Source organism: Taudactylus pleione, unplaced genomic scaffold (assembly GCF_031769625.1).
Source record: "Taudactylus pleione unplaced genomic scaffold, aTauple2 ptg000329l, whole genome shotgun sequence".
NCBI classification, from domain to species: Eukaryota; Metazoa; Chordata; class Amphibia; order Anura; family Myobatrachidae; genus Taudactylus; species Taudactylus pleione.
Window position 1 is genome coordinate 8053015 of NW_028284730.1, and position 26213 is coordinate 8079227.

General features: G+C 41.2%; 1 protein-coding gene across 1 annotated transcript in view; it reads right to left on the bottom strand.

Moving 5' to 3' along the window:
- Positions 1 to 650: 650 nt before the first annotated feature.
- Positions 651 to 26213, bottom strand: part of EBF2 (EBF transcription factor 2) — a 90499-nt gene continuing 64936 nt past the window's right edge. Inside the window, exons 7-16 of the mRNA XM_088443238.1 lie at positions 23481 to 23562; positions 19985 to 20102; positions 14510 to 14640; positions 13479 to 13605; positions 8759 to 8847; positions 8401 to 8466; positions 8096 to 8270; positions 7555 to 7740; positions 7180 to 7347; positions 651 to 2548 (exon numbers count right to left, since the gene is read on the bottom strand). Coding sequence (XP_088299364.1) covers positions 2517 to 2548; positions 7180 to 7347; positions 7555 to 7740; positions 8096 to 8270; positions 8401 to 8466; positions 8759 to 8847; positions 13479 to 13605; positions 14510 to 14640; positions 19985 to 20102; positions 23481 to 23562 — 1174 coding nt within the window. The 3' untranslated portion in view covers positions 651 to 2516. The remainder of the gene's footprint in view (positions 2549 to 7179; positions 7348 to 7554; positions 7741 to 8095; positions 8271 to 8400; positions 8467 to 8758; positions 8848 to 13478; positions 13606 to 14509; positions 14641 to 19984; positions 20103 to 23480; positions 23563 to 26213) is intronic.

Here is a 26213-nt window from a genome sequence, read left to right on the forward strand (position 1 = left end):
GTATATATATATATATATATATATATATATATATAACGTCCAGTGATCTCCTGACTGCTGATTATATCAGGACAGGATCACACAGTGCTGAGTTTATATGGATACCTCCCAACAAGTTGACCTAGTAATTTAGGACAACATGGCTGTGAATGGGAATTATTTCCATTACTGCCCAGCCAATCAGAACAATGCAAACTCGAATGTAAAAGTGTGACAGAGGCCTCAAATCAGGACAGTTGGAAGGTATGTTATATGTAATATCGGGAGGTATGTTATATGTAATATCAGGACTGTTAAATTTAATTTCGGGAGGTATGTTATATGTAATATCAGAAGGTATGTTATAAGTAATATCGGGAGGTATGTTATATGTAATATCGGGACTGTTATATGTAATTTCAGAGGTATGTTATATGTAATATCAGGAGGTATGTTATATGTAATATTGGGAGTTATGTTATATGTAATTGCCAGTAATCCCCCACCTGTACTTTCATGATCACAGAGTGATGGATCTACGTGTAGTTTCCTGTGATTGTCTAATTGCAGATATCAGATCCTGATTTACTGGTGTGTCTAAATATAATATATCACATAATTGTACATCATAACAAACCAAGCAGAAACTGTGTATATACAAAATCCCATAACATGAGATTTAATCTCAATGGACATCTCGAGATAAAACAAAAAACAACAGTATCATTGTCTTTTTTTCTAACAAAGCAGATATCATGAAAGCAGCACTTTAAAAACCTAGAGAAATAAGAAGTGTTACGGAATGGTCCATGTTGCGCCCTCCATCCTGCTCCTGACTGCACAAAAAGATAGATAGCGATCAGCGCCCAACACGTGTAGAAGGTCTAATCTTGCTTTAATGAAGTCCAAAAAGTAATACACTCACTGGCACACACAAAAACATGACCGGATGGAAACAGAAGTTGCATAACGACAAAGATATGTGTCAAATTCTGTTTGCTGTATTGGAGAAGTAACACAATATTCTATAGCATTTTTGTATTGACCATATATGTATTGCTTTGAGGACTTGTATTGCAAAGTGCAAATTGTGAATCTTTCCTGTGCAAGCAGATCTGCATTGTATAGGTGCTGGCATTGCGGACCTGAACACTCTGCTATGAAGAGGGCTCTCTAAGATTTCTGCTGACACACAGTCTATGAATCTTCTTTCCTCTCTGAGGAATGCTGCCCTGTTCCATCTACTTCACAAAGGATACGGATTAAATATATTTTGCCGAAGGTCTCCTTGGAAATCAAAAACGACCCCCTAAGTGGGGTGCTTTGTGATCCTTGCTAAGAACATAGGTGCACTGTACCTGTAGCGGTCAGGGAAGAGTAGGGAGGTGTGTGTGTGGAAGGGGGGGGGCGGTGGAGGGGGTACTAGAGAGGCAGTGTGCAATATAATTCATGGACATCCTTGAGAATTTAAACATAGAGGGAATATGGCTACAAAACAAGAACAATTTAAATATAAAGTGCCTGCATTGTGACCTACAGACTTTGCTTATTAACCTTAACAATCAGAGGTACTGTATAACTCCCAGCTTTATGTAATCTAAATGTAATAATTAATTAGCTTAATTTCTACTGTAATTTCTCTGCAAACCATGACTCTAATTGGCACAGTGCTCATAGAAGGTTAATATGAACCGTCCCCATGTACAGCCTCTTTTCAGCACATTGGTTCCGCTTTATGGCATCATGTGACCACTAACCACTAGTGGAAATATAGGTCAGGTAATATTAGTATTATTATAGGTTCTAGGAAAGAGAGCTTATAGGTAGCGACCTGTGAAGAGGAAGCAATATATGGGTAGATGAGGCCAGCAGGAACCAGACTCGATTTTAGTTGCATGCAACCCTATACAGCCCTCAAATGTGTATTATCTGAGAGACTATGTCTCCCATCACCCATCTCGTTATTTATTATTATGTCGATTTTTTTCCTACCTCTAAATACAATAAGTTACAAGTTTATTCAATTAAATAATGTAAAACATATTAAAAAAATGTAAGCGTTTTAAGCAGACATATATATAGCATAGGAAGCAATCTATCCTTGAAGATAATGACTGCATAGTCCTCCCTGCCATTACCCTGTTCAGTTCCTTTTGTAAAATGTATTTTTTTTTCTTCTCGAGGCGCAAACATATAATTGGTATCAGAAAAAGTTGGTTGAAAATAGAAATAGTTTTTTTTTCCTACAAAGGAGAAGAAAAAAACCAAAAAGAGTATCCAAAATATTCCATGTAGTTGTCTGACGAATTCCCAGCTCTGTACAGTATTCATTTTAGTTCATTTTCCACCACATAGGCATAAGACGCATATTTCCTCACAGGCAGCATCTTACGGAGGGTGGTGGGTCTCCATAGAAGAGGACCAAGAAGCCTCCTCGATGTGTAGATCCGACCTCAGATATGGACCTCACCACAACTCCAGATGTCTCGATGCGTTTCTTCCACTTTTATTAAATATACAAACAGTCCTATTCTGTTTCACATAGGAGGGACGACCAGCCCAGTCATAGCTAAGGATGAAAACAAAGAGAGAATGAGTCAGGAATCATAAAAGGGGGGAAAAAAAAGTCTCTCATGGTACTACATAAAATGATATATACACAAACAAAAAGAACAAAAACATATCCACAATTGTTTAAAAAAAATATTACAGATCAATATAGAAATGATTAATATTGTTATAAATATTTATTTTATTAGCACTAGCATATTCTGTTGCGATTTACAATTGGGAAATATTTCCACTGCCCTCTGTTTAAAAAATAAGTATATATTAGAGTTTTTTCTTGCCTATTTATGTGTTTGCTGGGGAATGCATGCAACATGTATCGAGTGAGTTTGAAAATACAGTAGTCTGAGCTCAGTGTTGTTGATAAATTGTTCTCTACTCATTATGTTATAACGGCATTAGTTACTACAAAGCCAGTACTATAAGTAACCAAATGTGAAGAAATGAATACAAACAATCTGTTTAGTATAGGAAACCTACTACTGCGGCCGGGACAGCCTGATTGGAGAGATTGGAAGTAGACAGTATGTTTGAGATACTTTGTACATGTGCCTGTGTTATATAATGTTGGTTAGAGTGAGTTCCATTGTCCTCAGCAAGCCGTATGAATGGCAGAGTAACACAGGCACACACACAGCCAGCACTGTATCTGATGTGTAGCACAGGCCGGTTTCCTGCCTGGCTCCTCATCTTCCCTCTGCCCTGCAGAGTTTTGCTGGCAGTGAAGGGATGAGGGGAGATCCCTGGGGTGTGAGGGAGACCTTTCTTAGCCCAGTGCTGAAAGATTGGGCCTGGGAGTGAAATAAGATCCAGGGATATTCCCCAACCCCATTACTGCTCAGGTTACCATCACAACATATAACCATTTCACTGCCAGAACACTGTGCATCAATACAAATACCCCATGCATCTAGATGTTAGGAAGGTAATATGCACAGAATTGTCTGTTTCTGCAAAATGACAACTGAATTGTACATGTCTGACATATATGAGGCATAACAAGGTACTGCTATAAAGAACTATGGGAATATCTGACTTATCATATATAATCATATTTACAAATGAGATTTATTCCCCTACATTGTACTGCTGGGATCCATAATTAAGAGGTCTATATACTAAGCAGTGTCAGGAGACACAGTGAAAAGTGATAAGAAAGTGATAAAGTGCCAGCCAATCAGCTCCCAACTGCCATCTCACAGGCTGTGTTTGAAAAATGACAGTTGGGAGCTGATTGGCTGGCACCTTATCACTTTCTTATCACTTTTCACTCTGTCTCCTAACACTGCTTAGTAAATAGACCCCTAAGTAATGAACAAGCTGGGCCCTATGTTGGCCCAGGATCCTGCTGTCATTATAACATCATTTCAGGCCCCTGACATCCGAGGTTCCAGGGCCAACAGATATAGTGCTGGTACCATTTGGTCAGCGGTCTGAGCGCAGGAGGCATGGCTGATATAGAGTTTATAGCTTTGCAGGTTACCCACAGATCCAGTCTACTCTATATTATAGCTGGTACTATTACATCAATAACAGTACATTGCACAATACAGGCCTGCTGTCGAGTACCCAAAAGGAGGAGGAAAGCTTTTGAGAACATCTGCAAACCTCCAGCCTCTAATCGATTTGGGAAATCCATCTGACGGAGGAGCAACCCAAGGCCCCTGTATTTACCCTTTGTGGTGATATGCTTTTTATCTTTATTTCTATGTCAGTGCAATGTGTTAATACATTTTGTCCTTTTCCTGGCGATATTGCACTATGATTCTCTGTTCTCTCTCTGAATGATTGAGGTACACATTTGGGAGGAGAAAATCTGAACCCCTATTGGCTGAAAAATCCTCATCTTAACGCTGAAGAAGGGAAACACATAAAAAATCTTGAAATGAAATTCCTTTGTTTGATGTACGGACCTTATTGTATACCTACCTTGCGCCAATTTGAGGCATATATTTGTTTTGTGTATAACAGTTGTATATCAGCAAATAAAGGTATCTAGAGTATTTTAGGATACATTAAAGTGTCTCTAGTGATTTTTAAGTGTTTACATACAATTTTAGGAGATAATCTCTCATGAGCAGGGCCCTCCTTCCTCATGTGCTTTGTCTCTCCTCACATCTATCATCACCTCCTCCCAATTGTCTACAACGGCACCCAGCCCCTGGGTAATATGCCCGCTGATGCAGGAATGTTTATAAACCATGTCCATATCCTGTAATGTTCTGTACTGTATGTGACTTTCTTCTTGTTTTGTTCATATTGTTTTTGTCTATGTACTTTCTAAGGTGCTGCGGACCCCTTGTGGTGCCATATAAATAAAGGATAATAATAATATTGGAAAACACACTTGCAGCTCCCATCTGCAAGTTCAAATACCCCTTTCCCAGCAATACAACACTTAGCATTCATGCCCTACATCATTTAACCCCTTGTCTGCTATTTAGAGAGAATGACATGAGAAATATTACGTCTTTATTGCCCGTATTTTCCTACATAAAAACCTCTAATACAGTGTTATTCATTGGGAGGGGGGTCCCAGATGTACTGCACTGTGTCCTGACAGTGGACCTCATTCAGACCCGCTCGCAAGCGCTTGGGGCTTGCGGGAGACGAGACCCGACCCCAAGGGTCTCGTCGCAAGCCCCGATGGTCGCGATGGTCTCGACCATCGCGAGGCCGGATTTTAAAGACGAAGCGGCCGCCCTCATTCAGAGCGAGCGCTAGCATTTTGCGAGCGGCTCTGAACGAGGTCCATTGTTAGAATAAAATAAGGATTTTTCCCTACTTTTCACCAAGTTATAAGTGAAACAAAAAGCTGCAATTTCTCCCGCTAAAACCTGCGCTGAGTTAATGCAGATTTATAAATGAATAGCGCACAGTCACTGCTGCGGCTTTTATCTACAGTAAAGTCGGGCGACCTTGTTGGCGGCTAATTAAATTCGTCCCAAAGTCTGCTGCACTAGTAACCATCTTTTACTCTGAACACAAATATAATACACAATGACAGCACATAGGAAATAGAGTGGGGCATAGTACACATCAATGGCAGCTCACTGTGCCTACATGGGATAGTGCTGCAGAGTGTAAGTCTATATGAAATGTCATGAGTGGCCCTGTCTATTTCTCCCCTCCAGTCAAGCAGAACACAGCAGCTCCATGCTGCGATCCCTGCAGTGATTTCCCAGCCGCCTCTCTGCTCACTCTTCTGACAGGCCTGTGAGTCCCTACGGTAGAGGGACAATGGAGCTCAGACATTACTGGAAGGGGGGGGAGGCTGCAAATCACTCATGAGACAGATATAACAGGAAAAGAGAACCACTGCTACATGGACATGTGATCGGCAAACAGAATATATTATTGTCTTATTTTATAATATATAGTATTAGATTATTTTCTTAATAAGAATACACTTATACTTAATAAAAGTTCTAACGTCCCTATGGAAGGCCAATGCTGGCACCTATACATAACATACTATTAAAATGATTTCTTTTTAAATCAAGTTATAGTGCTATAAATGTATAACAACCCATTTGCAAGTAGAATGTACACGTTGGCGTCATCTAATGTAAATTTAAGTCTGTCTCTGATGTTTCCTTATGGTTGCTGCTATTTCCAAGTTGGAGAAAGGACCTCTGTGACGTAGACACCACGTGACCGCTGCAGGAGGCTGGAACGCTCCTGCGTTACCATCCACTAGGGCATAGAGGGGGAATAAATATCTGTGGCGAGCGCAGCGAGCCACTGTGCCCGAAGCGTGGCGAGCGTAGCGAGCTCGCGAGGGGACACTTGTGGTCCCCCGTTAGCATCCCCGCCCCTCCCCCTTTCAGGCCGAGTCATGTGGGTGTGACGTCACAGGGCCATCAGCCCTCTATAGTCTAGTCCTAACCGTTTCCTTATGGTCTACCTGCGAGGGAGCAGTGACGTATCTATAATGGGCGCGGGCTGTGTGGTGCACCCATTACACACGGGCCCCTGGGTATAGGCGAGTCCTGCGTCAGCTGTGGAAATTACACTGCCGGCATATTCTCTGAGATTTGCACAGAAATCACCGGGAGCTCGGCGTGGGCGCCATGTTCCCGGTGACCCGCGCACACACAACAGACTCTGGCTCAGCGCCAAAGTCAACTTGCAACTGCGCCACAGAGAAAGGAGGGTGCCCACAGGGATTCTGCACATGAGGCCCCTGCGTGGGAGCTAGTGATCACGGATGTCTTCTTAGTGGCATGACTATATGTAAGCGAGAAGACATGGTGGCACTTTCTGGTAGTAAGAGAGTGTAAGGAGTTGTAAGTGTAAACCTTATTTATTACAATTTTGCTTTATTTCGTATTAGTGTACATTTACAATTGAGACACACAGTGAAAATGTATTAGGCGTTCCTGGGTGGGAGGTGGTTATGCAGACGCACCGAGATAGTACGTCTTATGGTTCCTGTTATGGCAGTGTCGCAGACGTGTCACTGAAGTGGTTGTGAACTCAGACGCTTAATCTCTAACATTGGAGTCCATATTCTAAAGGAGAATCTACCTTAGCATGGGGCTAGTGCAGTTTTCAATGGTGCAACCGATGGTTGCGCCTAAAGAATCACAAAGCATCATCACAACAATGCAATGCACAATGTTTCCTCACCTCGAAATCCATTACCATTCCCACTAGGACAGGCTGGAGATGGGGAACCCTGCGGTCGGATGACTGGGGCGAAGGCACTCTTCTGTTTCATGGAGGGGAAGACCGAGGAGGAGAAAGGCAGGATGGATGAACTTCCAGAAGACCCCAAAGGTGGGCTGGAGGGCATAACTACAATGAGAGAATGGGCACAGTCAGCAATGGAAGCTAGGCTGGTTGGGAGAGCTTTGTTATATACTATCATATTAATAATCAGATTATTGCTGTCTACTACAATTCATTTTGATTTCTAATATATCTAATAGAAATTGGGATTTCGATATACAAATGTACAACATCACTACATAGCAGAGAATGGGTGACTTGCCCGATACTCACTGCCATAGGGTGACGAAGTGGGTGAGCCATTGATGAATCCAGGAGAACCAGGGACCCCCAGATTGGACATGGGGACATTGCTGTAACCGTTCATGCTGTTACTAGGAGTGCTGTAGTTAGACTGCTGGGGAGTGGAGCTGGTGGAATAGCCACGTGGGGAGATACTGCTTGTATTCCGGATGTACCCTGAGGAAGAGACACAGAACACACAGACAGGAAGATCAGTACATGGAAGGTCAGCAGAAGGCAGAGGGAAAGCGGGGCAACAGCATAGAAAATCGGGGAATAGACATAGAATGAGCAAAACGGGTATAACAAGGGGAGATAGAACAAAAGAGACATAATTAATATTAAAACACAGGCGAGAGAGCAGCAGATACATACAGTGGTCAAACAGTGGTGGATACAGGAACAAATGAAGACAGTAATGTAAAGTGAGATAACAAGTGTGACACAGAAAGGAGAGTGTCAGGAACCCAGTGATGTTGAGATTAGAGGGACAAGCAGCCACATAACAGATAACACACATCCTATTACTCACCCTGGTTATTGACCTGTGATTCTGAAATTGTGACCCCTAGCTGCCCCCCATATGAGTTGATTCCCATCATGCCACCGTGAACGGGGGAGCTGGATAGTGTGGAGATCTGATTGTGGTTGCGCGGGACGCTGTACAGAACCTCAGCAATGTCTGCCGCCCTCTTCAGCATGATGTCCTGAGCGGCAGAGGAAGGAGAGTGGTGATGAGATGGAAACACACATTGACAGAATATAGACAACATGACCATTGTACGCCGTCTATGAGATCTCTGATCTCTCTTCACGCTGGGGCTGGTGGAGAATTACCTGATTATTATGGGGGTTTCCATACAATGCTTCAACCAGGTCTGCCGCCCTTTTTAGCAACATTTCCTTAGGAAAGAAGAGAATATGGTGAAATTCCAGAAAGACTGAGCAGCTACCCTCCTGCAGATTGTAAGGCACAGAGCAAATGGAGAGAAGTGAGAATTCCCAGGGCTGTGTGACTCTTAGCAGCAGGGACCCTGTGGGGAGCTGTCCCTGGTACTGGCCATACTCGCAGTGCTCTGCAATCTCTTACATTATAATACATAAGTTTAATACTGACAGTTACCCATCACATCATAACTCCTACTGTAAATATAGCGCCCTATTGGCGATAGAGATAGTGATTTGCTGGTCTTACCTTTGCCAACCTCTCTGGGTCACCAGGATGTCTGGGGATCACTTTCTGTAACCTTTGGAAGCCATAATCGATTGTAGGCTCATTTAATGCTGGTAGAAAGAAAATCTGATTAGTGCCATTCAGGACAGAAAACACAAAGAATTCATGATACGTTATTAGCAACATTTCATTAGAGATATTTAAAGGACAACTAAAATATAAATGCATCTATTATGTAAATGTGTCTTTTGACATTTACAAATGCTGCTGTGGAAGTTCCCATACTGTGAGCATAACAACGGTTGTCAGCCATTTTAGGCTCTGTGAGGCTCATAGGATATTTATCTCACCCATGATAAGTTAAGTATCATCCACGTTAATAAGCTCTTCAAACTTTGACATCAATATCTACAATAAAAACCTATTTGTTCTTGACTAATAACTTGCTGGGTCTTGCTTAGGTGCCTGACTATTTCTGAAAATGTGTTTCTATATTATCTAAGCAGCCTAACTTAAATAGGAGATTCATCAAAGCTTGGAGAGAGATAAAGTACCAACCAATCAGCATCTAACTGTCATGTTACAGGCTGTATTTGAAAAATGACAGTCAGGAAGTGATTGGTTGGTACTTTATCTCTCCAAGCTTTACTAAACCTACCCCCAAGCCTGTAAAGCTGGGTGCACACTATACTAAGTGTAACTCAGCGATGGGGCATTATGATGCAACGATACTTTGCGAGCGCCATACGCACTACACATTCCGGTGTACGACGACGTGATGTGTCATTTCATGCTGCATGTAACAGCGCTGCGTTGTTCATTGCACAGTCCCATCTGCTGTGCAGAGCAGCAAATGGGACGATGTGATGAATGACCGCTGTAAACGATGAATCGTACATAGGGCCTGATTCTGCAAGGATCATAATTGCAAAGCTGCATGCAGGCTATAGATATGATGTATGCACGTAGACTATAGATATGATGTATGCACGCAGGGTATAGATATGATGTATGCATGCAGACTATAGATATGATGTATGCACGCAGGGTATAGATATGATGTATGCACGCAGACTATAGATATGATGTATGCACGCAGGGTATAGATATGATGTATGCACGCAGGCTATAGATATGATGTAGGCACGCAGACTATAGATATGATAGATGCACGCAGGCTATAGATATGATGTATGCATGCAGGCTATAGATATGATGTAGGCACGCAGGCTATAGATATGATGTATGCACGCAGATTATAGATATGATAGATGCACGCAGGCTATAGATATGATGTATGCACATAGGCTATAGATATGATGTATGCATGCAGGCTATAGATATGATGTAGGCACGCAGGCTATAGATATGATGTATGCACACAGGCAGCTTTGCAATTGCGATCCTTGCAGATATGGTAATGCAAGAGGAGGCATCACGCCTCCTGTACATTACTTAACCAAGCTGCGTTGTCCAATGCAGCATCGGTCAATCTGTGTACCAACGGTCGGCTGCGGTGACCCAGCTGCAGTTTAGGGGAAGAAGCCATGAAATCTCCATCAGACGACAAAGATCCTGGCTTCTTCCCTCCCCCGCAACAGCGTAGACACACCTCCGTTTCAGGAAACGGAGGGCATCACTGTCCACCCCCCACCGACAAAAAGCAGCAGACTGTTAATCACTGACAGTCTGCTGCCAGTTTGTGTGCGGCCTCGCAGACCCGTTCTGCACATGCGCAGAACGGGTCTGGCGCCTGCGCAGATTTCCAAACATCGGAAATGTGCATTCAGCTGTGCACTAGCATGCACAGCTGAATCAGGCCCATACACACTATACGATGTGTATGATATATCATTCCGAACCACGTCAGAACAATATATCGTATAGTATGTACCTAGCTTTAGCAATTACAGAGATGACTTCACTCAATAAAATGGATTTTGTGGCCCAGCCAATAAGTAACCACCAATTACTTATTGTACTTAGAAAGTGAGGCTATAATTTAATACTTGTGGGTATCACAGGGACCTCCACCATTCTGCTAGTAAGAGAAGGGGGACATATATTTAATATATATCAACTATTAAATATTCCTGAAATCAATCCCTGATCTTGCTGGGTCTTGTCCTAAACCAGTGGTTCCCAAACTTTTTTTGAAGCAAGGCACCCTAGAGTATCAGCATTGTTTTCACGGCACCGCTAAGCCAAAAGTTTATTGAGAAATTCAGATTTTTTTTTTAGTAAAGTAGTAATATGAAGTAAATTGTGCTGACCTGTCATCCTTAGGGTCAGTTATGCGATGGGGGACAGGTTTGTGCTTCTGTTTGTCCACATATTTACATTACATTGACCATAAATAATTTTATTTGGTGCTGGACCACCCGCCCAGTGACGGTTCTAGGGGCAGGCTAACAGGGCCGTCGCCCGGAGCACCGGCCCCTAAAGGGCGCCGTTGAGTGCCCAGGGAGAAAAAAAAAAGGTCCCCAGAAAAAAAAAAAATGAGACGGTTACTACTGCTATAGGAGGCACTACTACTATAGGGGGCATTACAAATGGAGGCATTACTACAGGGAGGGTTACTACTGGGGGCACTACTATAGGGGCATTACTATTGGGAGTATTTCTACTGGGGGAACTTCTATAAGGGGACATTACCAATGGGGGCACTACTATAGGGGGCATTACCAATAGGGGCACTACTACTGTGGGCACTACTATAGGGGGCATTACCACTGTGGGAACTACTAATGGGGGCACTGCATGGGGGGCACCACTACCAGGACCATTGTGTAAGGGGCACTACTGCTGTGGGCATTGTATAAGGGGCACTAATTTGGGCATTGTGTAAAAGGGGCATGTGTCATAACATGAATAAGGGACTGCTGTGTGGCGTAATTTGAATTGGGGATAATGTATTATAGAGGGCATTACTGTATGTGGCACAATGTATTATACAGGGCATTACTGTGTGTTGCACAATGTGTTATACAGGTTATTACTGCGTGTGGCATAATGTGTTATACAGGTTATTACTGCATGTGGCATAATGTGTTATACAGGGCATTATTGTGTGTGGCATAATGTGTTATACAGGGTATTATTGTGTGTGGCATAATGTGTTATACAGGGCATTATTGCGTGTGGCATAATGTGTTATACAGGGCATTACTGTGTGTGGCATAATGTGTTATTACTTTGTAAGACATGCTGTGTAAGTCACCTGGCAATTATTCGCCATGAGGGGAGAGCTGGGGGGAGGCCAGAACCTCTGTAAGTGCTGCCCCACATGCGCTTTCGGCACACGCAGAGGACCGCCAGCTAAAAGAAGTTGTTTTTTTATTTTATTTTATTCTTGGGGGGGGGGGCACTGGCAACTTTCGCCCTGAGCTCCACAATATCTAGAACCGGCCCTGCACCCACCTGAGGAACCACTGCAAGTGTACCAAGGCACCCCAGGGTGCCACGGCGCAGTTTGGGAACCACTGTCCTAAACATTAGATTGTCAGCTCAGCAGAGGAATTATTAACCCTACTGTCAGTTTTACATCAGAAAGACTTTAACCCCCTTCTGCAGGTATTAATTTCCTCAGTAAATCAGAATCTGAACAAACTGTAACCTCCGTTCCTTGTTTATCTAAGAGAAACATCCTCAAATTAAATGAACAGAGAAGGTCACATCCCCACAGTATCAGCACTTGTATTTACTTTTTATTAAGTAATTAAAGGGAACATGAATTTTAATATAACAGGAGCTACACAAGAGGGAATTTAATAGAAAGTCTCAGACTTGGAGGGAAAAAAAAAGTAACGTTGGCTAAACTTAGATTTTCTCCTATCCCATTGGGTATGTTTAAGCAGTTTAATAATACACATTTCATCTGTCACTGAACTACAAACCCCAATTGAATTAAGCTGGATGAGATTTGGTATATGTCCTGGGAGTAAGGGAAGATGGAATTGGTTCTGTAGCACATTACGTCCTGGCCGTGACTTGCTCTGCTTATCCACACACATTAAATGTTGCAAATTGATGTAAAATAGGTGTTTTCATGAAAAAATGTTTTCTTTATAGAATATAACAGATCCTTTGAGATACCAAGAGTCTCACGAACAATGAGCAGAACTGGTGATAATTTGTCACTAAAGTATACTGTGAAATATCTACACCACCAGGTGATGTTGGTAAAGTGAAATTGATTATCTACTGCTTAAATCAAAGAACATTTTCTCTTTCATCAGTAATATCTTTACGGTACTCAGGTGCTTGTCACTAAGTCTAATTAGACTGTAAGCTCTTCAGAACAGGAAATTCTTTGCGCTATGAGATGTATATACTGCATGGATGCTTTTGTGTTTGTATGGTCATATCTTGGCATTAAATAAACTTGAACATAAAAAAAATTATATTTATCGGACTAACAGTGTCAGTTCCTTGTGGGTTTAGATTATTTATTCTGTAAAACCCTGTGTACCAGGCAGCAAAATTATATTGAATTCTGAGTACCTAGTAAGATCATATAAGCTACAGAAGATAATACAAAACACAAATTATGATCACCCTAAACTTTATGAAATCAGACTCCCTGCTACGACTTCTAATGTATTAGTCATTATAACCCCCAAGGTATACGGCATCATGCGTGTGCATTTATATGACTCCTCTGAGGCAGCCGTGTTGAATAATGATTATTATGATTCTGCCCTGTGTGGAGAACTTTTGTCTGATCCCTGTTTGTACTTACCTGTGTAAATAAACCTCCCTGGGGCTCCTTTGCAGAACTGTTTGGATTTGTACGACAGAGTCACCTCTACCACGCCTGGTATGTGCCGCGGCGGCGTCTGTACGCGGATGGCATGGGGAGTGATGAGCTGAGGAAGAGAGAGGGACACTACTGAACTAGAGACATTATGTGCCACCCTGATGTTTTGAAAACAGCAATAAAATAATTACTTACAGATTATGACTATTCACCTACTGACTCTTAATATAGTGTACCATTGCCAACACACAGTCATAGGCTGAGACAGTGTTCATGAGATGCTATCTATGCATTCACTACAAACTAGTGGCATCACAAAAACATGAGGCACAAATTGGTAAGTACCATGCCTGTGCGTCTTATTGAGAGTGATGGCAAACACTATTTCATCAGGTAGATTTATCAAAGCTTGGAGAGAGATAAAGTGGTGAGAGATAAAATACCAACCAATCATCTCCTAGCTGTCATTTTCCAAGCACAGCCTGTAAAATGACAGAAGCTGATTGGTTGGTACTTTATCTCTCTCCACTTTATCTCTATCCAAGCTTTGATAAATCTCCCCCATAGTGTAGAGGACCATCTTAATTTTTGATCTCTAAGTGCTGCCAACAATGCCTATATATACTGTATGGAGATTCTTGGGGGGAGAGTTATCAAACTTCTATAGAGGGCAAGTGAAGGTGCTACCTATAGCAACCAACCAGATTTTAGCTATCATTTATGAAGTACATTCTATAAAATGATAGCTAGTCACTGATTGGTTGCTATGGAAAACACCTCCACTTGTACTCTTAAGAAGGTTTGATAAATCTCCTCCTTAGAACCAAGTGGACGGGGCATGTATGGAGAAAAATGTGCATACATGACCCTAAAAGATATAAGCAGAACACCATGCTACTTGTTTGAACTATTGCATTGTTTACTAATTATTCATGCTGCTGATTGATCCCATGGACTGTTTAAATGTTCCACACGCCACCACCTCTGATGAAGGCATGTCACAAACCACTTACCTCACTCCAAACCAGCATAGTCCCGAACACCACTTGAAGTCCATCAAAGAAATTGTCTCCAATGACGATAACCATAGCACCACCCGTAGTCCAACCCTCGCTCGGACTGATTGCTTTGATGCATGGTGTGGCTGTAGACATAACAAAGATATGGCATGTCACTCAGTGTTCTGCCTGCTGGTCCTCTCGCCCCATTGGTCGCCTCCCTCCATAATGGATCAGTTATTGTAGTAGTAACAGCATTACATATATATATAATAATAAGTGTCTGACACATAACAATGTCTAGTCTTTTATTGGAGTTTTAGGACATTACACATAAGAGTAAACATGTACTTCAGTGTTCATGTTAAGAAGCTCAGGTGTATGCCTATCTCGTTGAAAAATCTTTTTGTCAACCATTATTGCACGTTCCAAAAATTTAAATAGAATGTCTACATATATATATATATATATATATATATATCTTCGCCCAAGATGGGCCGTCAGTTACTGGGAGAATTCACACCTGCATTGGGGCCTTTTCTGTGTTTATTCTTGGGAATTGCAACCTTATATTTCACAATGTTTCTTTCCACATTCTTTTTATGGGTGTGTTTTCTAAGTAAAATTTTATTTCATTACACATTTGTGGATTACAACCAGACTCAGAAAATACTGTGCAGCCTTTCAAATAATGGAAACACTCATCTAGTGAAAGCCAAAAGTCACTTTGCATTTTTACAGTGCATAAAAAAAATAACACAGAGAAACTGAAAAAGAAACTTAGGGCCGTATTCAATTAGTTTTGCACCCGTGATAAAGTTCTGCCTGCCGGACTTTTCGCCTACATCGCATCTTTTGGCCCCGGAAACTTATCGTGCGTGTCCCCGCTATTCGCCATATTCAATTCCAAAACACGCAAAAACGGCGACACGTGAAGACAGAACAGGCGGAAAGTGGTGTCAGAATCGGGGAAATCAGCCTGAACCCCCCAAAAAGATGCAGAAACATGGGAGATCAATGTAGTAGTGTCCGATTAGTCCTAATACAACTGTTTGGGGTGTTTAAGTTGGTACAATTGCCTCTAATTAGCGTCTTTGCACAATTGGTGATGAATAGCATAAAGCAGTTTTTTTGGAGAAAATAAGTAGTCCTGGCAAATTTGGGGATCTCGGCTTTTCACGTCTAATTGAATACGGCCCTTAATGTTAAATTTTTTGAAATTTTTTTTTGCATTCTAAAAATTCAGGACATTATTTTATTTCAGATTGCGGGAGACTGGCTAAGTGATTGGAACTTGTCACCGGCAATACACAGAAGGTCGGGGTATCCCTTGTGTTTTAATAATGGAATCAGATGTGATTATCAAATGAGAGTATGGAGCAAAATAAAAAAAACCTGTGCAGTCTGCAGAGATTCCCGATAACAATTTTCTGATATTTCTGCACAAAAACATGAAATTATTGTAAAGCACTGCATAATAAGCTGGTACTGTATAAATAAAACATAAGAAGAATAGTAACAATACAAATGCATATGGATACTTAAAGGGCAGTTTGTATTGAGACAATTACATATAATTTAAGTGTGTTTTGTGACTCTTTTAATCAATAAACCAAGGGTATTGATTTTGTTAAAATGTTTGGTGTTTATCATGATGTATGATGGACATCATCCTACTGTCTCCACCTGTCCTGTCCCTCTAGATCAGGCCTGGTCAACCTATGGCTCTCCTCCCTCCGATCACCTGGTAAAACATGCTGGGACTTGTAGTTTCACAACTGCTGGAGAGCCAGAGGTTGATCAGACCTGCTCTAGATTATAAACTCTCAGAAGATGCCTCACTACCTAACATCTCATGCCTTCCCCTATTTACTTTATGCTGCAATTTTGTTTAAGTGAGTGGTCTTCTGCTATATTCAACTCATACGTATGAAAGTAGTACTTGCTTTGTGTTACTTGCCGTTGCAGCTGTGCAACTGATACTTGTGTTCATAACATGATTTGTAATTGCCTTTAATATAAACTCATGTATTTGTACAATAAAGGCAATGCGAGCAAGTATGATAATGTAAGTTTCCTCTTTCCATGAGGTTCTGACACGTGTGATTATAGAACAGAATAAAAGATTCCATAAAGATATCTTTATATTCACTCCGGTGAGAACTTGAATGTAAGTTTAGATCCAGTTGTTCGGGAGCATAGGACAACATCGGATTGGACTGACTTTGTAAAGTGATCACATATTGTATGTGGACCGAAGCTTCAGCGCTGAAATACCTCTTCTTGCCTGTATTATACAATTGTTCTTTCTTGGGACTAGGGTGTGCCCATTTATAGGTTAATAGTTGCTGCCAAGAGGCGCAAGGTTAAAGAATTGTTTTTGTTTCCTAAACTCATGTATTTGTACGTTTACTGTTAAGCGCTGCGCAATTTATATATATACTGTCCTGTGCCAAAATGTATTTTCCATAAGTTAAGTTTTATTTTAAAGGCCCTTTTGAGTGTCCTAGTCTGTAAATACTATATATACGTATATATAAAATATATAAGTTTATATAATGTATATATAATTGTTTTTTCTATAGCTCCACCCCCAGTATCTGAACCTGTTTTTCCAGAACAATGGTTACACTAGAACTGAAAAGTGAAATTGCTATTAAAACCCCCAAAAAAGCAAAGTTAGTAAATCACGTCAGTGTGTTCAGTTCTTGTTTTGCACTAAACATTTAAATGAAGCTTATTAATATCATAGCAATGGCTCAGCACAGGTCACACCAGATGAGGAAAAGGCCCTGGCCCGGCAGGTCTTATCTGCACCACTTATTTTGTGTCTTTATGGCTTCCTCCCCTTCCATACGGGTAGGCCTCACAACTCCATTCTCCATCAGGAGCCATAACCAGCCTCAATCTATCACTCGCTTTCCACCACTGACAAGGTTAAAGGTGCCTCAGATCTCTGGCGAGGTTCCAGAAATGAGCAGCCAGTCAATCAAATCCAATCAGCTTAACCAAAGCTGGACTCCAGTATAGCCCTGCACCCTGGGATTTATTTCCACCGTTTGACCGCCCGCCGGGGGGAAATTAACACCACACTAAATTCCTTACTGATTCAATCATTCTCTTCCAGTTCATTAATTCCTAACATGGTTAATACAGGATGTGTTGAGAAATAGCAACCAGAGTAATAGTATATAAATAAATAATAATAATATGAGCAGCATCTTTGTGATAATAAGCCCGCTCACTGGCCGGGGACAAGACTAGACCACAGAGGTGTGTGTGGTTCTGTATGTGTGATGCTGAGAGAGTAGCTAGAGGTCCTGATTCTGCCGTAAGGACTATGTGAGATATGTATCAATCCTTGGAGAGAGATAAAGTACCAACCAATCAGCTCCTGTCATGTTACAGGCTGTGTTTGAAAAATGACAGTTAGGAGCTGATTGGTTGGTACTTTATCTCTATCCAAGGCATGATACATCTCCCCCTATGTCCTCTCAACAAGTAATTTAAATCCTTGAATGCTAGAAGGCCTATGAGTATAACAATGTAGTGTTCGCTCGGAAAAACAGGTATATGGGTTCAGGTTGATGTATCGAGCAGTGAAAAGAGTGGAGAAATGGACCAGTGGAGAAGTTGCCCATAACAATCAATCAGCTTCTGCCTATCATTTAGTAGAATGTCCTTAAATGCTACCTTGAAGTTGATTGGTTGCTATGTGCAACTTCTTCCTTGGTCCATCTTTACTCTATTTTCACTGCTGGATAGATCAATCCCTATATTGCTTTTGTTTATTGTTTAATTTGATCAACTTTTTTATTTTATCACTTTTTTATGGTCTTTATTAACCATTTATTTTTCCATTACCAACAATTGCAGGAAGGGCTGCAGGTAAGCGGGACACGACACAGTGGGTGTTTGATAACTAAGTTACCGTGCAGACGCACAATGCAGAGGGTGGTCCCAAGTACAGTGGAACAACTCAGGTGATATGTACACAGCACATTATTAAGGACTGTCTCCTTGTGTTTGTATAAAAGTTTCTGCAGTCATAGGATATATAAGAAGTCCCTGGAAAGAGGTGATAATCGTACAGTAGAGGGATCAGGTATTTTGGCATCCAAGGTAAATCTGCTGCTACACATACATGATAACAGCGCGGAAAGACTTTGGGTCTGACTCAGAGATGGATGCAGCGGTCTGCACACGCGTCTGAGCCGTACAGCGCAGGCGGCAGGTGTCATTACCTATCTCGTTCGCAGAGAGGATTTATTCACAAAGTGATTGACAGGCAGAGACTGTTTGTGCTCGGCAATAGGGCATGGCGACTCAAACACAGGCATGTCGCGACCGTTGCTGAGGTGTGTTTCTGCCCGCGACTGCGATCCTGGTCATGGGCAGAAATGGTCGTGCAGATGGCTCCGACATCTGCACAACCATATAGTTACTCAGAAGGCTGACTATCGACTGATCTGCGACCGATTCTGCATCTTTGTACGCAGTCGCTTGGATGTGCGACATTTGCATATTTCTGAATAGCCGCTGCGGCCAATTTCATAGCTGCTGTGGCATTAGCGTCCTTCTCATTAGTGGTCACTCTTTTACTAATCAGTGGGAGAGATTCACTTAGGTGAGTGTTACCCTTATTTATCATTTTAAGGTCTATTTACTAAGCAGCGTTAGGAGACAGAGTGAAAAGTGATAAGAAAGTGATAAGGTGCCAGCCAATCAGCTCCCAACTGTCAATTTTCAAACACAGCCTGTGAGATGACAGTTAGGAGCTGATTGGCTGGTACCTTATCACTTTTCCCTCTGTCTCCTAACACTGCTTAGTAAATAGACCCCTAAGACTGATAATGTACGATGAGCACCCAGAAATAGGCCCTAACTTTGCTCACTTGCGCTTGCAGCTTCATAGGTGTAAACAAAGGGTGAAGTTAAGCCCTATTGTCAGGCTCGATGCTCACAGTGAGATTTCCAACATTATTGATTTATCGCAAATTACCCGCAATAAAATTATGTGCGAGGTACCTCACGCCTAAGGGAATCACCCCCTGTATGTTATACTACACTGAACTTAATCTGACAGGATGTGAAAATGACAGAGAATATACAGCAACAGAATTATGTGTACCGACCTCTAATCTCTGCCGAGACTGCATATGTTATAGGAGATATGATTATATATATGTAGACCAGGGCAGCCCAACAGAGGGTTTGGTTGCCGAATGCAGCATTAGTTCATCATGGAATGGGAAGCTCCATAGGAACGCCTTTAGCAGTTATAAAAAATAGAAGCCTGCCAGGAGCATTAGAGGCATCTCAGGACCCTCTAGTTTGGGGCATCAGGTTATACATAATTTTAAAGGAATAAATATACAGGAAGTGCACAGTTTACACTCAATCTAGGTGTCATAAGTTGCAATGCGGTCTCTGGATACAGATAATTGAAGAACGAGAAGTCCATACCGTACTCCAGATAAGCGTCCGTACCTTCCGTAGGGTCTAGCCGCCTTGCCCGCCTTCCATGCTTTGAGTTGTTGTGAACAAACATGTTGTCTGACACAGCCAGGACATGTCCATCTACATTCACCGTGGTGGAGAGGACAACCTGTAGAAAGAAAGACGTCAGATACAGCTACAGTAGCAAGAGGATCCCTGTTGCCTATTCAAAGTCATTGTCATTCTATGGCTGAACTAATATCTAAGAGAATGCAGACTATTAATTCACTGGCAATAAGTGTTACTGGTGAAAAATGAAGACACTCTGGGGTATGGATGGCTATTGACCAATGATGATTACCTATCATTGATGGCTAACCACCAATGGCTGATTGTTTTGCCATTGATGATGGAGATCCAATGGTTCTCCGCCATCAATGGCACAGAGCCCCACAATGCTTTTTTTTACCCCCTGACGGCAGAACATGGAGCATAGCTCTGCCCCCCTCTTCCCTCCCGCTACAACCAATGAAGCCCTTCCTTAAATCTGATTGGCTCAGTGACTAATAGAGCAGGGCTGGCCATTGGTGGGCAAAACCATTGATGGTTTTCTGCTGATGGTTACACATGATTGAGGGTAACCACTGATGGAACCATTGATTGTGACCATCAATGGTTAACCCACCGATGGCCTTTCTTCTCTGGGTCTAATTCTCAGTTGGGATCAAAGCAAAAAAAGCATGTAACTTTGTATCTGGAACAAACCATGTTGCAATGCAATTGGTGCTACACATATATTTCCGTTTTTGCATGCATTGTAAATACTGGCTGCTTTTGCGGTATCCAGTCAGAGGGCGGTATTCAATTGTTTCTACTCCGTTTGCGCCCGACGGAGCTATTCAATTGTTGCTCCTGTCGTGCGCGATCAGCTGCCGGTGCACCATTTTAGCTCACCCCCCCAGGGGGATGCAAGCTGAAATGGGCAAAACGTTACCTGCTTGATTGCCCAAACGGCACTTTTTGCGATCGCGCTCAGCACTTTGGTCGGGGGCAGACATTTTACGAGGCTAAACCCGGCCTCTATGGACGTGATCAGTGTGATAATCTGCATCAAATGAACAGCGCCCCGCGATCTCCTGTCACTTTAGACGGGAGATTGTGCGTGTTAAAACAATTGAATACCGCCCAGAATGTCAACATGGGCGTTATGTCAACATGTAACCTGTCAATATACAAAACTGTCGACTTATTCATTATGTCGACAATGTGCATGTCGACATAACATTTTAGTGGTAAATTTAGGGTTAGGTTTAGGATAAAATAGTGAAACATTCTATTTTGGCATTTTGACTGTCGACATTTAGAACATGTCAACATTCTGGTGTAGACATTCTGACTGTCGGCATTCTGAATGTCGACATATCATACCACACACGCTTTGCATGTAGCCCACAGCTTTACAGCTAAATTTGAGTTTGGACACACTCACATCTGATATCTCTGCACATTGTAAATCAGCAGTACAACATGGTTTTACCAAGGTGCACAGTTACCTAATCAGCCCCTTTGTGCCTTATGCCTCGGTAATGTCAGTAGTTCTAATGTCTGCACAGTGATAATGCTGAACTTCAGCCCAGCCCACAAAGTATTACTACATTAACATTATAAAAATAAAAACTTACAAGATGGATTTTAGTTATATAACTAACCCTTGAATATATTTTTTATGACAATTTATAACATTTTTAGTCAACCTTTTTTGTCTGACTAATAATATGTGCACAGTAATTGTAAAATGTATCAAAGATGTAACGTTCTGTATATATGCATTTAGCAAAGGGTTGAAATGATGGGGTCCATACTCCAATGCAGAACCAATAACACTGACGTGGTACATGCATTATGCTATTAGTATTCATATGTTTATTGATCCTATTTTTTTTATTGCACAAATAAAATGTAGAAAAGTTTTCTGGTCTTTCCAAATTTACAGTCATTGGTAACAATGTTTATTACACAGGACTGATCCACTCTGATCTCCGGTCCAAGCAGATCTGTTGTTTTATTAATGGAGATTGGGCAGGAGATACAGTAATTCTAAACTTGGACGATCCAGAACTTCACTTTATTTTTTTGTCTAATAAATTTCTAATTGTTTTACAATTCACCTATAAGAAACTGGTAAATATTGCCCCATTCTAATAACCATCAGATGCTAGCGGTAATACAAACAGCTAATGAAAACAACACGTAGCGTAATAAATATATTACACTATTGCTCCCCAGTACTGATATGTTGAGAAATTGTGTGATAATCTGAAGTTAAAATGCTGTCTTAGAAATTGTGCTATTATCTAATGCAACAGTTATCACACGTTATTAATCAACGATGCAAGTAAATATTTAAAACTTTGAAAGTAGATATCGGTGTTAGATATCCTCATAATTTTCTCCTGTTCTCCAGTTTCTGTACTGTGTAGACTCCAGCTCGGGTACTGAGCCTCTAGGGCCCAAGGGTCACACAAAGCCAAGCTCAGAAACACTACACAAGAGACCCGCTGACCTTGGGAAATCTTTACATCTTATCTAAACAGATCAAGGTCGTTGGGTCTCTCCGCCACCTTAACTGTTTCCATGTTTCGGTATGCTTGAGGTGTCAGCCTGTCCCTGAGATGTGACAGGAACCTGGGCTGAAAGCATAGCTGCCAGCAGAGGGGAACTATAACTCACAGGGTGCAGTAATACGAGGGGCGAGGGGGGGGTATAATAGGGAGAACTTACATGAAATAGCCATATGGGCAAGCAGGATTATAATTTTAGGAAGCAAATATAGAACTAATTTGTAAGTCCGTATTTAACGACATAGAGCAGCTGAAGAATGAGAGTATACACTAATATAGAGCAGAAAACTAGAGCATAGGAAGGGTCCAGTTGGTATAAGTTGTAGAAGATATTAAAGAAGCAGCTCTGTAGCCAAGAAGCGTGATAGCTGCAGCAGAGTTGCCTTTAGTGCCCGTTATGGTGATGTGTCTAGTGCTGTGCACTGGGAGAGTAATACCTATCGTTATGTACTCAGCACTGTGGTACCCATGCGGCATCATATACTGTACATGAAAGATTATGACTAGATCGCGTTCTGGCACATGCACAATACTTTATCGCTCACTCTCGAGTGTAACATCAGAATGCGTCAATGGCAGCAATCAGTTTTTAAAGAGCCCGGTAGTAATACTATTGCCATCTACTGTATATCAGGTTTCGGCAATCTTAGATTCTCCAACCATTGCGGATCTAAATCCTAACATGCCCTGCCACAGGCTAGTAGCAAATTCTGGGACTTGCAGTTCCACAACAGCTGGGGGGAGGAGGGGTTCATGTTGGCTGACCATGCTATGGAGAGAAGTTATTGGGAGGTGTGATTGTTGTGTAAAGTACTCTTATATAAGTGTAGGAGACATTTACAGGGATATACATGGTATATAAGCACACATTTAGGCATATGCATATGCTCTATACAGAGTGTGATACACGAACACTATGTACATACCTGGAACCGCCTCATGTCCCGCGGATTGCCTGCCGTCTTTAGACAGTTCTGGTTACATTTCAGAAAGAACTTGAGGAAGAACCTTTGGGAGGAAGACAATGTGTTACTCCTAGGATGTGACATCATCACGTGATATAATGACATCATATTACCCTCCCTCATAAAGTAAATAGTGGAGTCTGACATCACACACAAAAGTGTGATTTATACAAAGCAAATAATACATCCGGCTCTTCCGGCTCAATCTCTCATTGATGAGTCGTATTGAGTAAATTCACTTCTATTAAGGATTAATAAGACAGAAACATATCTCACATTGACGGACGTGCAGGGAATTATAGCAATCACGAGGCAAAGGGGAACATAGAAGGGATGAGGAACCTGTCAGTAACATCGCAGAAGAATAATTTCTCACATTGGAGGCCAAACTCTGATGGCAACTCTGCGCCTACCAAAGAGCTGGTGTAACTTTCCATGGTGCGACTGCCGGTGGCGTCTAAAGATGCTCAGGGTGGGCGTTTTAGTCCTTGCACATACAGACACACACTTGTACACCAGGGAAGGACTTGTAGCTGTATGTTCATAAAGTCTGGAAAAACTCAGAAGGAGGCCCTATTGCATCTTTTTCCCTGCGCGTGGAAATGTGTGTACAATATGGATGTACTGGGAGTCTGAGTAAGTAATGCATATTTATTACACACATAAGCCAGTATAAGACACATATGCAGCGTCCAACAACTGACAGCTACTTGCAAATGTATCATAATACATCAGATCAGGCTACATCTTCTGGGTGGGTATATTCGCCTTCTATAAGATTTAAATATGTTGTGTTCGGCAGGCTTACTGCTAGTAACACAGGAAAGGTGATTATACAAGGTATTGAATAATTACACATAAATATCTGCATTTAATATTCCTATCAGTTTTATCCCTAATATTTATTTTTTCCCTAATATTTTCTTTTTTAATTAAGTGCACATTATCACAACATTCTGCATCAGTACCTATATATATATATATATATATATATATATATATATATGTACATAGTGTATATATTCAGTAGATATATATATATATATATATATATATATATATATATATATATATGTACATTATAGATTATGGCATCATTCTACATGAAATATATTTTTTTCATAAACTTTTTGAATCGCAAGTTCAATCAGGTCTAACTATAACAGCATTTTTCTGCTGGAGACATTTACTGTCTGATAATGGTCTCTTCATAAAGACGATGTGTAAAATAATGCAAATAATAGTTGTAATTATCTCTTCTTTTTATCACCTGCTTCAGGCTGACAAAGACACTGTTTACAATGTGCGTTGGGTTACATAATGTATTCCAGTTCTACGTACAGCAGGCATAAGATTGCACATCAGCATAATGTAATAGATGTAAGGACTTAGATTTACTGTATGTTTCATAAAGCCACTGTCAGCTAAACCATAACAAACTACAACATTTAATCACTATTCTATGTATTAATGTAAATATCCAACTTTTGAATAAATTACACTTTTATTTTTTATCATTTAAGTCATGTCATATATTTAATAGATTTTTTTTCTGATTGTTTTTCAAATGAGCACAATTTGCATCACTTTAGTGTATGTATATCTGTAACACTAGTTATCATCATAGATGTCTGGCAACACATTATAATTATGATCTGATACTTGTTAATTATTCATATCAATGTTTTATCATTTTAAATGATTTTAGCAGCCATTTGACCATGACAAATCCTGTAACTCTGTAAAGTACACAAAAGGGAAAACTTGAGGAACTTAACCGAATTTTGTAAACTGAATTTTAGGATTAAAATCTGATTTTTCATAATTGAAACTGAATCTTACTATTTTTTTTAAATTATTTTTTAAAGTTGAAACTGACTTTTGCGTGTTCGATGGAATTAGATGAATGAGGGGAAATTTTGAAATGTAAAATTGTTCTCCTGTTTTGTAATGTTAAATATGGGATCAGGTAAGAGAGTGAGTGGTGCTCAAGTGTCTGCTTTCAGTTGTACAATTGAAGTGCAGTTGATATATACTTTCACCATTCACCAACACTCAGCATTACAAACAGGTATACGGTCGTCCCTTGCTTTCACTAAGCACTTACCCCTGATACATCTATCACTTCTTGTATAAACCTCTGTCCTCGGAGCACATATTCACATCTTAATGTTTAGGTCCTGTCACAAACTCTGGTGGGAGCACTCTGACCCTGGAAAGAGCACTCTGATCCTGGAGGGAGCATTCTTACACCAGAGTGAGGACTCTGATCCTAGAGTGCTCACTCAGATCCAGGAGGGAGCACTCTGACTAAATTCCTGTGGTTGAAAATCTCCTTATTGCTGCAGTACAGTACTTGGCCAGCAGTGGGTGACAATCAGACGCATTGCGGTCACACTTGCTACTTAGTTCGTAGGTGCATCTGCCTTACCCTATCATAGGGGACCATTTATGAACAATCGCGCGTTGCTAGCGCCCATGATCGCATTGCAAGATGCAATTTCAGAGGTCTATGTACTAAGCCCTTGGAGAGAGATAATGTGGCCAGAGATAAAGTACCAACCAATCAGCTCCTGTCACTTTATAGACTGCATTTGAAAAATGACTGCTAGCAGCTGATTGGTTTATCTCCGCCCACTTTAAGGCTTAGTACATAGACCACTTATTAGTGCCAGCATGCATCAAATAGCCCCC